This window comes from Stegodyphus dumicola, chromosome 1 (genome assembly GCF_044657685.1).
Source record: "Stegodyphus dumicola isolate Sdum_Otavi_A_Nest chromosome 1, ASM4465768v1".
NCBI lineage: Eukaryota > Metazoa > Arthropoda > Arachnida > Araneae > Eresidae > Stegodyphus > Stegodyphus dumicola.
Genome location: NC_140768.1, coordinates 174,741,933 through 174,755,521, shown reverse-complemented (window position 1 = coordinate 174,755,521; position 13,589 = coordinate 174,741,933). Strand labels below are relative to the sequence as shown.

General features: G+C 33.0%; 1 protein-coding gene across 1 annotated transcript in view; it reads right to left on the bottom strand.

Annotated features, from left to right (window-relative positions):
- Nucleotides 1-768: 768 nt before the first annotated feature.
- LOC118190645 (uncharacterized) overlaps nucleotides 769-13,589 on the bottom strand; it is a 29,377-nt gene continuing 16,556 nt past the window's right edge. Inside the window, exons 2-3 of the mRNA XM_085823093.1 lie at nucleotides 6,835-7,182; nucleotides 769-988 (exon numbers count right to left, since the gene is read on the bottom strand). Of these exons, the coding sequence (XP_085679219.1) occupies nucleotides 6,871-7,182 (312 nt within the window). The 3' untranslated portion in view covers nucleotides 769-988; nucleotides 6,835-6,870. The remainder of the gene's footprint in view (nucleotides 989-6,834; nucleotides 7,183-13,589) is intronic.

Here is a 13,589-nt window from a genome sequence, read left to right as displayed (position 1 = left end):
ACCAAAGATAATTTCAAGAGCCAGTTCGGTAAGATTTACATTTGCAGTTGGCAAGGATTACTTCGGGAATTTTCAGCCCTGAGTTGGCCGTACACTTTTAGCTTTATTCCAGACTTAACGTAGTGAGATTTACTTCATCGACGATCATGAGTTCTTTCCAAAAGAGTTCCATCTTTTTCAAGTACCATTCTGAAGATTTTTGAACAATATATAGAATAATTGCACAAGCATGATTGGGTGGAGAATGTATTAATGTGCATTCGAGACCTCAAAATTGCAGATATACGGAGCAGCTACAAAAAAAAAATCTTGTTTTGGAAGCTTAATGTTTTGATCTGACCAAAGCGGCATTTATTATTAAAGCGGAGCCTTCTTTGGATATATTTATAAAGCTAATCCTCGCTGTCTTTTTACGTAAAGGTATGAATAATGTTGTTTTTATTTCACTAAAATATAAATAATTTATTAACGGCTATTTTTTACTCAACGAAGGTCATATAAAAGGTTAAGTTTTTTTATTGTTGCTATTGTTGAAAACATAGTTTTGAAATTATTCTTATTAAATTCTCTATCGTATTTCTTGAAATTTTGTGTGTGAAAATATATGTTTAGGATCGATATTTAAGGTGTAAAAACTGCCTTTTCTGAACATTGTAAACAAAATTGTATGTGAAGCTTATGCTTTCTAAGAATGGTGAAGACAACTAATTTCATTTCTGTGCTAGTTTTTATCATACTATTTTCGAAATAATTGGAGAGAGAAAGCTGTAAAATACATATGACTTTATTTGTGATACAATGAACTATGTACATAACTATTTGTGATTGCATAGTGTATAAATTATAAAGAATTTTACTCAAACAACTATTCATGTGGCACAGTGTCTTGGACAAAATTCTGTACAGCTTTTGATGTATAAACTGTTCCTTTAGTAAGGTTCACTGTCTTCAGCCTGTTCACGTCAGAAATTTTGCCTTTATTGAAATTCTGTAAATAAAGGAAAAATAAACTATATCAGTAAAACATACAGTAATTGATCTCTTCTTGTGTAAACATATAAAAACTGTTCATTTTACTATTGAATCATTTAGTCGTAAAGTAAAATTGGAATATATACTATCAAAGCTACATAAATTAAAATGAATAAGTATGATGATCATAATTAAAGAAATGAAAGAAAAATCTTAACGAAAAAATAAATGAATTTCTGTAAAGTTTACTCGAAAGTTTATCAGCAGAGATTGAAGTTAAGATACAATAACACGCCGAACAAATATTAATTTAGAAGGCAAACAACAAAAATCAGCGTTATATTTTCAAATTCTGACAGGACTAGTTTCGATGGTTTTACCGAACCATCATCCTCAGCTGCAAAAGCGCAAATGAACGAGATAAGATATAATGATTATATAAGATAAGAAAGCCTGGATAGTAGACAAAATCTTCTGTTGCCCAACATTGTTGGTCCGAAAATCACACTTTCAATTTTTCTGCTGCCAAAAGTATTCAAAAAACATCTTCCATTGGTGAACTGGATTTTCTAGAAGCATTTCACATTCAAAAAAATATTTCTGTTCTAGTTAACGACTCTAATTCCAATTCATCTTTGCCTTCAGCCTTTAAAGAAATTTTGTTTTAGTTCTGGTTTCATCAACAGATGGCGCCAGTAGCTTATCGCCTGTCCAGGCTTTCTTATCTTAACTAATCATTATATCTTACCTCGTTCATTTGCGCTTTTGCAGCTGAGCTGAGGATGATGGTTCGGTAAAACTATCGAAACTAGTTCTGTGAAAATTTGAAAATATAATGCTGATTTTTGTTGTTTGACTTATAAATTAATAAGAAATTGAAGTGTCTAGTATGCAAGGATATGCGAATAAAATTTCTATGAATCCGATAAGATAAATATTTATTTACATTTATTCATATCGAATTTCACAAACAGAAAATCGCCATTCATCCTTGGTTTTCATGGTGGCTAGTTTTATGGTTGACACTCTTTTTTTTAACTTAATTTAATCAAAAACTTGATTATGGCACTATAAATCGACACTACACACCACTTGCCCAGTGACAGTGATTTCGCAAGATAATCTTTTAAGTAACTGGGGAGATTTACATGTCTGACAGTTCTGGTAATCTCAGTTTCAATGCTGAGTCCTTGAATTTTCTTCAGTAGCCTTGAGTTCTGGTATATCGCCAAGTTCTGTTTCCTCGGAATGTGATTCTTAGAAATGAATATCTGTTTCATTAGAAAGCATGGTTTTTAGTCTGTCGATTGAAACGCTTTTCCTTGGATTTCAATATTGAAATACTTATCATTTCTTGCTCTTACAGGATATGGTCTAAGACAGATAGGATGATGTTGTATAGGAATACATGAACATAGTTGGAAAGTTATATTTCAGACTGTAACTATTTCCATGGGTTGTATTGTTTTTTGAAGGTTTTGAAAAAAATTCGGACCGTTTGATGTGAGCTACTGTTGAAAAGAATTCTCCTGATAATGATATGAAGGATCCGTACACAAGCTCTGCAGATGAGCAACGCACATCTTCTTTGATGGCAGATCTTATGCCTAAAAGAATAATGCTTTCGGCCATGATTTTGATTCCAGCAGGTAACATTTTAGGCTTCCTTAATCAAAAACTTGATTATGGCATTATCCTTGGTTCCTGGTCAAGCCATTTGTCTAAGGATGATACGCAGTTGCAGTTATTCGTATGAAAACCAGGATATTTTCCCAAGGGTTTGAAAAGTTGGCTATTAAACTGCCGATCTTTGTCAGATACTATTTGATTCAAGATTCCAAAGCGTGGAAACCTGGTATAAACCAAAGCTTTAGTGAATGATTCTGCAAATCGATCTTCTAATGACATCGCTTCAATCCATCGTATATAACGAACGATGATAGTTAGGAGATACTATTTGAATCCTTTGCAGTTATGTAACAAACTAATCAGTGTTTGTTCAATCAATCCAGCATTAAAACTGTATTTAAAAGCTGGAATTTGGAAATTTGGAGGTACTTTGAATTCTCCCAAAGATAACTATGCATTTCTATTAACTTTAAAGACTGTTGGCATACAAACATGATGTAGTCCAAAGTTGGCAGTCTGATGTTGAGCCATATGAAACGTTGTTTTATCAATTTTATTGTGGATCTTATTCTGGGATGAGGTAAGTTATGAACTGATGAAAATATTTGCTGCTGAAATTCTGCAGATATGGACGATTGGACGATTATAATTTATAGAAGTATCACGGTAGACCTTTCTTATCGCTGTCCGCAAAGGGATTTGTAAGATTATTAAGTGTGGTCTGCTTCTGTGTATCTTCATCTTCTTGAGAGTCTGCTATAGTTTGCACGTCTATTGGAGATGGTACAGAAATGGTGTCTGAATGGTGGAAATTGTTATGAACGGTATTTTTATCCCCTTAGATGAACTGGATATCTGCCGAGAACTGGCCGATGTATGACAGTTGTCTAGATTGCCGTGGCGAGGCTTTTTCCAAATCTTGTTGGAAAGCAAATGTTATTAATTTGTGATCAGTGTATATTGTAAAACATGAGCCCTCTAAGATGTATTAGAATTACTTCATTGCTGTATAGTCTCTGTCATAGGCATTACATTTTATTGTGTTGGAGTAAAAGTTCGGGAAAAGCAACTCAAGGATTCTTTTTCATCGTTCACAATTGGATGCAAACCAGCTCGAATGGCGGCGTTTCGGGTGGGTGAGTTAAACTGGTGGGATGACTAAATACACCTTTTAAAGATCGGGAAAGGCGTTTCTTAGTTCTTCCGTCCATGTTATTTGTTTTTTGAAGCTCTTTTTGATACCACTGAGAACTGTTGTTAAAGGTTATTGCAGTTTCGCACAGTTTCGTATGCATCTGTGATCAAAATTCATCATACCTAAAAATCATCTAGTGAATGACTTTGGTTCCGAGAAATTGTTGAGTGCATCAACTCTCATATCTCAGGAACGCTAGTTTAGTTTGACCGAATTTACACTTTGCCGCATTAATACAGAGACAGTATTCGTGTAGTCTCTCAAGGACTGGTCGTACATGTTGTTGATGAGTTTTTATCCGAAGAGACTATTTGAATGTAATGCAAATAGCAAAATACGAATTTTAGTCCATTCAGCACGTTGTTCATGAATTTTGAAATGACTTTTAACTTTATTATTAACTACGTTCAGTTTTAGCAAAGCCGGAAAATCGTTAATAATAATAGTTCTATATGGATCATGCTTGGCATTTAAAATTGGAATATTATTATTGTTTTGAGGTCAAGGAGTTCTATTTATTTTAAAAAATGTAGCGCCATCAATCAACTTACAGTTATAAAATTTGCACGAAAAACTATACCTAGTATTGATCTATTCAGTTCCGCACTTATGAAGAGCCAGCTGAACGATCGCCTGAGTCCAAGATCATGTTTGTGTAGTTTTCGGTCATATGTTTTGATTTTTGTGGAATTCGCAGCAAACAGTTCTAATTTTGAGACGATTCTGTTACTACAGGTAATGGAGGAACAACAGATAGTCCTGCTTCCGTATCTATTAAAAACTGGGTAGTCGATTCTTTGTCCCTGATGAAAAGACAACTCAGCTCCATTCCTTTTTCCACTGTTCTCAATGAGAGACGGGGGCCTGGTTTTCCGAGTTGTTTATCTATGTTTATCTGATAAGAAGTTACACGGTTGTTAAATGATTTGTCATCGATTTTTTTGTAATCACTGGACCTCTTACCATCCTCCCATGTAAATCCTATCTCTTGATTTGGATCGGGAACGATGCTAGGGGCGACTGCGGCGTTGTATGGATAAAGTAGAACTTGTAAGCTATGTTCCCTAACCCGTTTTTGTAAACTTTCAATCAGTCCTATATTATGGTCATGGACGAAATAGCGGCTATTTGGGAAATAATAGGATATAATTCCCAAATCTTACCAGCCATCGTCGCCACCTCGGTCTTCAATTTTAATCAATCACAGTATCAAGGAAATTAAAATAATTGCAGTTGAAATAAATAAAAGCTATCTAACGCAAGTATTAAATTTTCTAAAAATTTACATATAATTTCGTGTTTTCGAACATTCTGAAATACTTCATAAAATTGTACTAGTTTTCATGATTTTATCTCAAACTTTGATTAAATATCTATATATTCAATCAACTGTCTACTTTTTTTTTTTTTTATTTTTTATTTTTTATTTTTTTTTAAGGTACATCAAACGTAGGCTTAAACTGGATTTTCCTGTGTAGAAGCTTGCTCTAGAAACGAAGCTTTTAGATAGAAATTCTAACCTACCTTGATGTAAAATATCTGACGTGGATATCACATGACTTCCTTGTACAGTCTATTAAAGTATACACATTTTTTAATGCACTTCATTTAATTCTTCGAATTTCATTAGAGATATATTTCACATTCAATCAAGGCAAGAAAAAAATTCGCGGCAAGGAAAAAATACATAAAAATTCAAAACATCTTCATTAAAAATATCGAAAATAGAAAAATCTAAAACACAAAATGCAGTTAAACACAGTTCAAAAACAATTTTTACAATTAAAATTTTACTAGTTTTCATGATTTTATCTGAAACTTAAACTGATTAAAACAAGCAATTCAGCCAACGGGTAGGACACCAAATTTTCGGTGCACAAAATTAAAAGTTTACTTTTGGTCCCCCTGGGGTACAAAAATACACTGACGTTGGTGCATCTATTGACATAATTCATTATTCTCCGAAGAAACAAGCGGCACCACCTAACGCCACTTGTTGATAACTCTAGAACTGTTTCATTCGGGTTGGCTAAGAACATAAAAATTTTAACCGGAATATAAGAACAACATATTCAACCACTACTAAAGGAAAAAGTGCAGTTTACTAACATTTAAATATAAAAATACTGAGGTCACAGAGCAGGGTAACAGGGTGCGAATATGCAGGTTTGGCGTGGCCGATTGCAGCGAAAATGAGAGGTGCACAACTATATGTTATAACAGTCCCATATGCCAAATTTCAATGTTCTACGGCTATTCTTTTTTGAGTAATGCCGGATAAATACATTCGTATGTACATACAGACGGCACGAAAAAGATCTCTTTTGAATCCATTTTAAATTCATTTTACAATCTAATTTTGGAAAAAAGAGTCCTTTATTCTGTTCGTACATGCACATGTCACGCAGAAAAGTCATTCAAACTCGAGATCAGTCAAGATGGATATTTTTGTTGAAATATAACACCCGAAATGTTTTGGTATTACAATACTTCGTTTATTTCGGACAAGAATATAAAAATTCCCATATCTAGGAATCGTTTTCATATAAAAATTACCAATTTACAATAGTGAACTTCAACAGCGTCTTCAGATTTAGCGTTTTCGTTTATCTTAGTAAGGCAATCAATGCTCATCCGTTCGAAATCTTAAATACTAGTCGATATCATCTCTCAGAAGAAATTATTGTTAAAATTCCTCCACATGGATAAATATCGTCAATTGGTATATTTTTATTTTTCTTAAAATAACAGTTTATTTTTATGTTGTCTTACTATTTCTGTGTGTTTAAAGAACAATAAAATTACTTGAAAAATCGCTTTCCTTTTCCACTTCACAAATCGTAACAGATGATAGTAGGATTTTCTGAGGAAATTAGATATCTATTCTGCATTTTAAAAAGGAGAACTTTCTTTTCATGACTTTGGTTAATTTTCCGAATAGTTTCGGTACACTTATTCTCATTAGAGTTAATTTATTAAGATTTAGAACATTGAGGGAAAAAAATTATAGCATACTTATGTAGTAAATTACAACTTACTTTTCTTGTCCGTGGAAAAATGGCATTCTCTCTTCTTTAATGGTAATCATGATGACGTTTCTGAACGAAAACATAAATTGGCTGACTACCATGGTATCCATCATCCAGCAAATCATAAGCATCTGAATGAATGTCGTCAAAGTGGCTGTGTTCATCTATGATGTTATGGTGATGGTCGATGAGTGGAATATGATCAATAATGTTCTTTTCAGGATAGAATCGGTAGTCGTAATGAGAACTATGGCCTGACCAATGTCCATATTTATCCACATGGAATACGACACCGCTATGGCCCAGGATGCCTGCTAGAGCAAGTTCTGCCATAATGAAAGCCATCAGAGACGAAATCTAAAATGCGTTGAATATTTTAATTATTAAGCACTATTAAATTCATAAAAATTAGATAGATTGCACAATAATTCAGAGAAAAATGCATGAAATCAGGAAAAAAGTATATTAATATTTCTGATATCTTTAAACGAAGTACTATATAGTACCTGCTTAAGATTTCTTAATATAGTACGCAAATCATTTTCAAACCCGCATCATAATGCATTTCCTTATAAAGGTTCTAATGAAGAGATATTGCATTACTTTCTTGGTTTTGAATAAGTATTAGGCAGCTTAGCCTAGGTTAGTAGATTAAGACAGTGGTCCCAGACTCAGATTGCATACTGGCCGAAAGCCCCAACAGCTGACGGGCCAGAATTGTTTTTCTTTTAACATAATAAAATATTAACAAAATTTTTAAAAAATTTGAAAAAAATTTAAAATTTCCTTACTAAATATTATCGAAATATACATAAACAATAATGATAACATAGCAAAGGAAAAATTGAATTTTATTCTTATTTTCTACCTGAAATCTAAATTTTAGTATTAATTTTGCAATTAAGTGGGTAATTAGCCAGGATGGACGTGGTTCCAGCTACTTAATCTGTACGAATTCACTCTCTTCCCTGGAATCTTTTAAAAATACCTCTTTATGTAATGATATTATTGTTAATATACAGCAGTCTCTCGGAGATCTGGAGAAGAAGGGTATTTCAGTGTTTTTTTACATTTGTCCGTGGTCATTCGGGTAATTATGGAAACGAGAGAGCTGATTGGCTTGCTAAGAATGCAACTAAAAATGATATTAATGTTGATGTAAATATTCCAAAATCTTATTTTAAAGAAACATTCAAAGCTAATATGATTGAGCAGTGGAACTGTGATTATATCTCTTCTGATAAGGCAGTGTTTCCCAACCTTTTTTACCTCGCGAACCAAAAGAAAGGTCCGAAAACATTTGACGAACCCCCTATGTAGTCGTTAATGACAGGTAAAAAAAAAAGCAATAAAATTTGATAGAATATATATTTTTCATATTGCAGAATAATTGATTATATTAATCGTGAAACATTTAAATAAAACATTAATAAGACTAAAATGATGGCTATAAAAGTTGAAAACAAGATAAATTTAACAAACTGGTTCTTATGTTTCACATTTGGAAAAACTCTTAATGGGATATTTGTGGCTGTTTGATAGAACAAAGCAATTCAAAGTTAGGCTCAATATTTGACAATTTCAGTCTTAGATCAGGTTCTGCATTTAACCTGTTTCTGTATTTATCTTTCAGATAAGTATATGTTGAAAATCCTTTCTCGCATAGATATGTTGTGCCAAATGGTAATAGAACTTCAATGGCTTTTTTTGACAGAACAGGATATTCATTTTGTGTACTGAGCCAGAAGTCAATTAAAGATTGATCTTTAAAAATTGCTTCTAGAGAACTGTCACAAGATAACTCTATGAGTTTTTCTTTTTCCAGTATATTTAGAGAGGTTTCGGAACTTACATTTCCTTGAAATGGATTACGTATCTAAATGTTTGAGATGGATATATTGCATCTATTGAGCAAATAGTCATCGAAAGTTAATCGAAGATAGTTCAGACGCTCACATGTACTCTTTTAATGTTTTCGTCAAGTTTAATTGAATTTTCTGATAAAAAAAACTGACAGAATCGAAATATCCATACTCATTCATCTGCAGGCATTGAATCCAAAAATTGATCTTTTTCAACATAGCCTCAATTCTATCATGTACGCTGAAAATGGTGACACCCTCGCCTTGTAAAGACATATTTTATTCATTCAGTTTACAAAAAATGTCAGCTAAATACGCAAGCTTTTGCAGCCAAAGAACATTGGATATACAAGAAGACAAATGAAACGGATGGACAATAAAAAATGCTTGAACTTCAGACTTCAATTCAAACAAACGCGTCAAAACTTTACCAGGGGAAAGTTATCTAACTTCAGTGTGAAGTAGTAAAGAAACGTGGAAACTTCCAAAATCCTCCCAAAGCGTATGGAATAGAACGTAATTTGTAGCACACGATTTTATTAAGTTCACAATTTTCACAGCATCACTTAAAGTAGTAGATAACTCTGCAGGAATAAGCTTACATACTAAAGCTTGTCTATGAATACAACAATGAGTCCATTGAATTTTCTCATTGATCTTCTGCACCCGTGCCACAAAACCAGAAAATTTTCCTGTCATTGATTTTGCACCACCTGTACACACACCCACGCAATAAGACCGGCTTATTCCATTCTTTTCAAAATACCCATATCGAAAATCGCTTCTCCAGTTGTGTCGGTTTTCAAAGGTTTTGCAAATAGTACATCTTCTTGAACAATATTCATAAAAAGATATCTAACGTAGACAAGCAAGACTACGGCATTTGTTACATTCGTCGATTCGTCAAGTTGAATTGCAAAATAATTCAATTTTATTCTTTTTAGAAGTTCGTTCTCCACATAATTAGCCAAGTCATTAATTCTACGCGACACCGTGTTGTTTGATAAGGGAACTAGCTCAATTTTCTTTGCTGCCTTTTCCCCAAGCATACATTGGGCGATATCTTTCGCACATAGTCCAATTAAATTTTCCGCTATTGTATGCACTGGTCCAGATCTTGCAATTCTATAACTTACTCGAAATGGTGCTTCAAGGGCCATTTTACTATCTTCGTTTGTAGTCAAGAAAGAAGAAAGGCTACACTTTTTGATATCTGCTAATTTTCTTTTGAAATATTCAAGAGGTTTATCTTTGTGTGTCGGATGTTTTGTTTCAATATGTCTACGAAGAAGTGATGGTTTTAAACTGCTGTTGGCAAAAACTTTTACATGTAACACAAAGCGGTTTAGGTTCCGACTCATCCCCAGTAAAATGAAAAACCAATTGTAGATAGTCGCTCTCATACTTTCGTTTTTCCCTTTTCTATCATCATTTCCTTTGTTTTTCGTCTGGTGAAACGGTACCTCACTACAGCTTTCAGTACTATCATCTCGATTATCATGTCTCGTTTCTAAGCGACCCGTTTAGCCATCGATCCATAGTAAAAATTAGCTATAATAATAATTAAATTAATAATTATTAAATCATTTACACGAGAACTTGACAGTCACGGTATCACTATCATTCAAGCTTTACAATGCTAAGCCTACGTATGAACGTCGACAGACAAACAAAATAGACAGATAATACAACACTACTCTCCCAGTTCCCGGTTGTGAACAAGTACCTAATTCTGAAATATGTAGTAAACTGCCTTAATTTGATATTTATTTCCAATTGCATTGTAAAAAAAAGATATTACATAGAAGGGAAAACTGCTGCAATGATTTTAAATATAAAGCAGAACATGATACTAATCACAGTGATAAAATGTTTAAATATAAATAAATGTTTGTAATAAAAAGATAATAGTATTTGATTACTTGAATAAGAGGAATAAATTATAATGTATAAAATTGTTGATATAATTTGATATTGATGAAGTAATTTTGAAAAACAAATAAGGAAAAAAGAAATGAAAATATTGAAATTTATTATAGATTTCTTAACAAACAGGCTGCGAACAATATGTTTTACAGTGGGTGTGTTCTTTAATTTTTTTGTTTTTGTTTTTTGCTTTTGATTTTAATGGCGTTTTAAAAAATCCTCCATTACAATATTATTTTCGCGAACCCCCTTTGCAAACACTGCGAACCCCCGGTTGGGAATTACTCTGATAAGGGATCTGTTACAAAAACATTCTTCCCAACTATTTTTGAAAGAGTGAAAAGTAAGGACTTGTTGCTCAATTTTAAAGTTACGCAATTTTTGTCTGGACATGGTAAGTTTAATGTTTATCTTGAACGATTTAGGGTGATATCTTCCAATTTGTGTTATTACAAGCTTAGCGTTCAGCAAAGTGTTTTCCACCTGCTTTTTTTGACTGCCCATTGCTTGATAAAGCAAGAAATCTATTGAAATGCAGATTAAAATTAATTGGAATTCATTGACCGCTGAAATGTTATGATTTTGTATCTTCAGCTTCGGCCTACCGAGCTTTCAGCGATTTTGTTGACTTTTATTTTAAACATTGTACAGGATTTCTTTATACATTTTTATACTTTTGTATTTACTTTTTTCGCGTTTTTTTTTCCTTTGTGTATGATATCATTGTATTATTGAAAATTGATGTTATTACTTACAATTTTGCCTTTTTTGCTTACGATTTGTAAGTCTCGTGTGATACTTTGTGGTGCACGAGGATTTCGTTTTCTTTAAATAAAAGAAAAAAAAAAAAAAAAGAGACGAACTGATCTGATTTTATTAAATTATAGAACAACTTTTTCAGCTGAGATTTTAGCTTTGAAATCCTCCATTCTGAGGAAGATTTTCTTAAATGTAGTGCTTCCAATCATCACGTATGGAATTGGAGCCTGGGGATCCAGGATAGGGTAACTGGTTAGATTACGGATGAAGTTAGACATTCAGAGAGCTTGGGGCTTAGCTTTAACCCGATGTTTTAGAACGGTGCCTACCGAGGCCGTCTTTTTGTTGGCTGGGCTGCCTCCTCTCTCAATTTTATTGTGAGAAATTTTTATTAAGAACTGGACGAATGGAATTGAAAATGTATGAAGATTATTTAGTTACAAAGAATGTTTTTGAAAAATTTATTCATTTATTCATCCTTCTAATAAATTTGGTTTTAATAAAAGTAATCCCACTGTTGATGTATTTCATATTTATACAGATGGTTCTGGGGTCGGAGGGAGCGTAGGAGCTGCCTTTGTTGTTTTTTTTTACTATGGAACTGAGGTGGATTGTAAAATGTTGTAAAGTTGTAAAGTTGAACATATATAATTCACTTTTCCAAGCAAAAAGTAAAGCGTTCAAACAAGCCTTATTATGGATTAAAAATAAATTGTTTATACCCACGTTTGTAAATATTTACACTGACTGCCTGTCATTTCTCCATGGGCTCTCCCGCCCAGACAATTTCAATACATTAATTTTCGAAATTAAGAGTCATTTAGAAACTTTGAGTTCATATTTAAATATTAAGCTACATTGGGTTAAAGCCCATATAGGCTTTATTGATAATGTTCAGCCTGGCCAAGCAGGCGGTCTCAAGTGTCAGTGCAATGGATATTGAAGCAACAGTTTCGAAGAGAATTGCTATTCGAAGAATGAAAGAATTTTAGGTTAACAAATGGAAAATACAGTGGTTCTCTTCACCTAAAAACAAAGGATTTATGGAACTAATTAAAATCATGAATAAAATGAAATGTATGAACAATATTGATGTTGTGTATATTGAAGTATGGACTTCCAGATGCCCATATCCGAGTGCAGGATTACATTATTCAAGATTTGAGGCCTGTAGGTACCGTTGTTTTTTCACAGGACGAGAAACATACATGCCTTTATGCAGATTCTTCATTATTTAATATCTTTAAAGATAATGAAGGACTCTAATATTTGGTGGCAACAGCTTGAAGTTGAAACGCTGTTTATAGTAAACCAACAATGATAAAAATGCCAAAATGAAAAAAAAAAAAAAAATTTTTTTTTGGTAAAATTGCTCCTTTGGACTAAAAATTATGGAGACGTTCTAAGTTTTCAGAGAAAATTTTCCAAACGGGATAAAATTTGAGATTAAATAATGACAACCGAGGCTCTTTGTTTTATTTATTAAATTTTTCTTTGACGCATAACTAAACATATAAATATTTGTATGTAAATCATTGCAAACATCTTTATTTCTGCAGCCTGACACTTGATGACGTTTCAATTAACCTTGGAGTTTAAGTGGAGTAAGTTTGGATAAAGTTTTTAACCTTGGAAAGAAATTACTAGAAATTATCTTCATCACAGACTTTCGGTATTCTCCAGCCCATCGGAGTATTTCCTTATTAATTCTGAACTGTGACAAAAAGCTGTTTACATGTAGTATTAAAAAAAGAGCTATTATTCTGATAAAAAACTCGTAACTGAGCTAATATACTTTTCACAGTAGGTATAAATGTTAATAAAATCTGTTATCTTGAAATTTTTCAGTAAGATTACTCTAAATGAATTAGCTTCTTTTACAGATTTTCTGGTGCGTTATTTATGTTGTTTTTCATGGTAATAAAAATAATGTAAACTCGAACTTCAAATAACTAAAACTTTGATATCTTTTCGACACCATATTTGTAACAAATGCATAACTGAAATGCATTCACGGGCAGCATAAAATTGCTTCGAAAGCCACATGCTGCCATTTTGAGATCACTGGCTTAAGGTACTTGAACACATACCAAGCGCCCCCAACCGGTATATGGTTAACGTCCCTGACTACCGCGCCGAAGGTCTCGGGTTCTGATCCCGGAGAAGGCATGGATGTTTATAAATGTGTAGTGTCTGTGTGGCATGGCGGCACTCTAA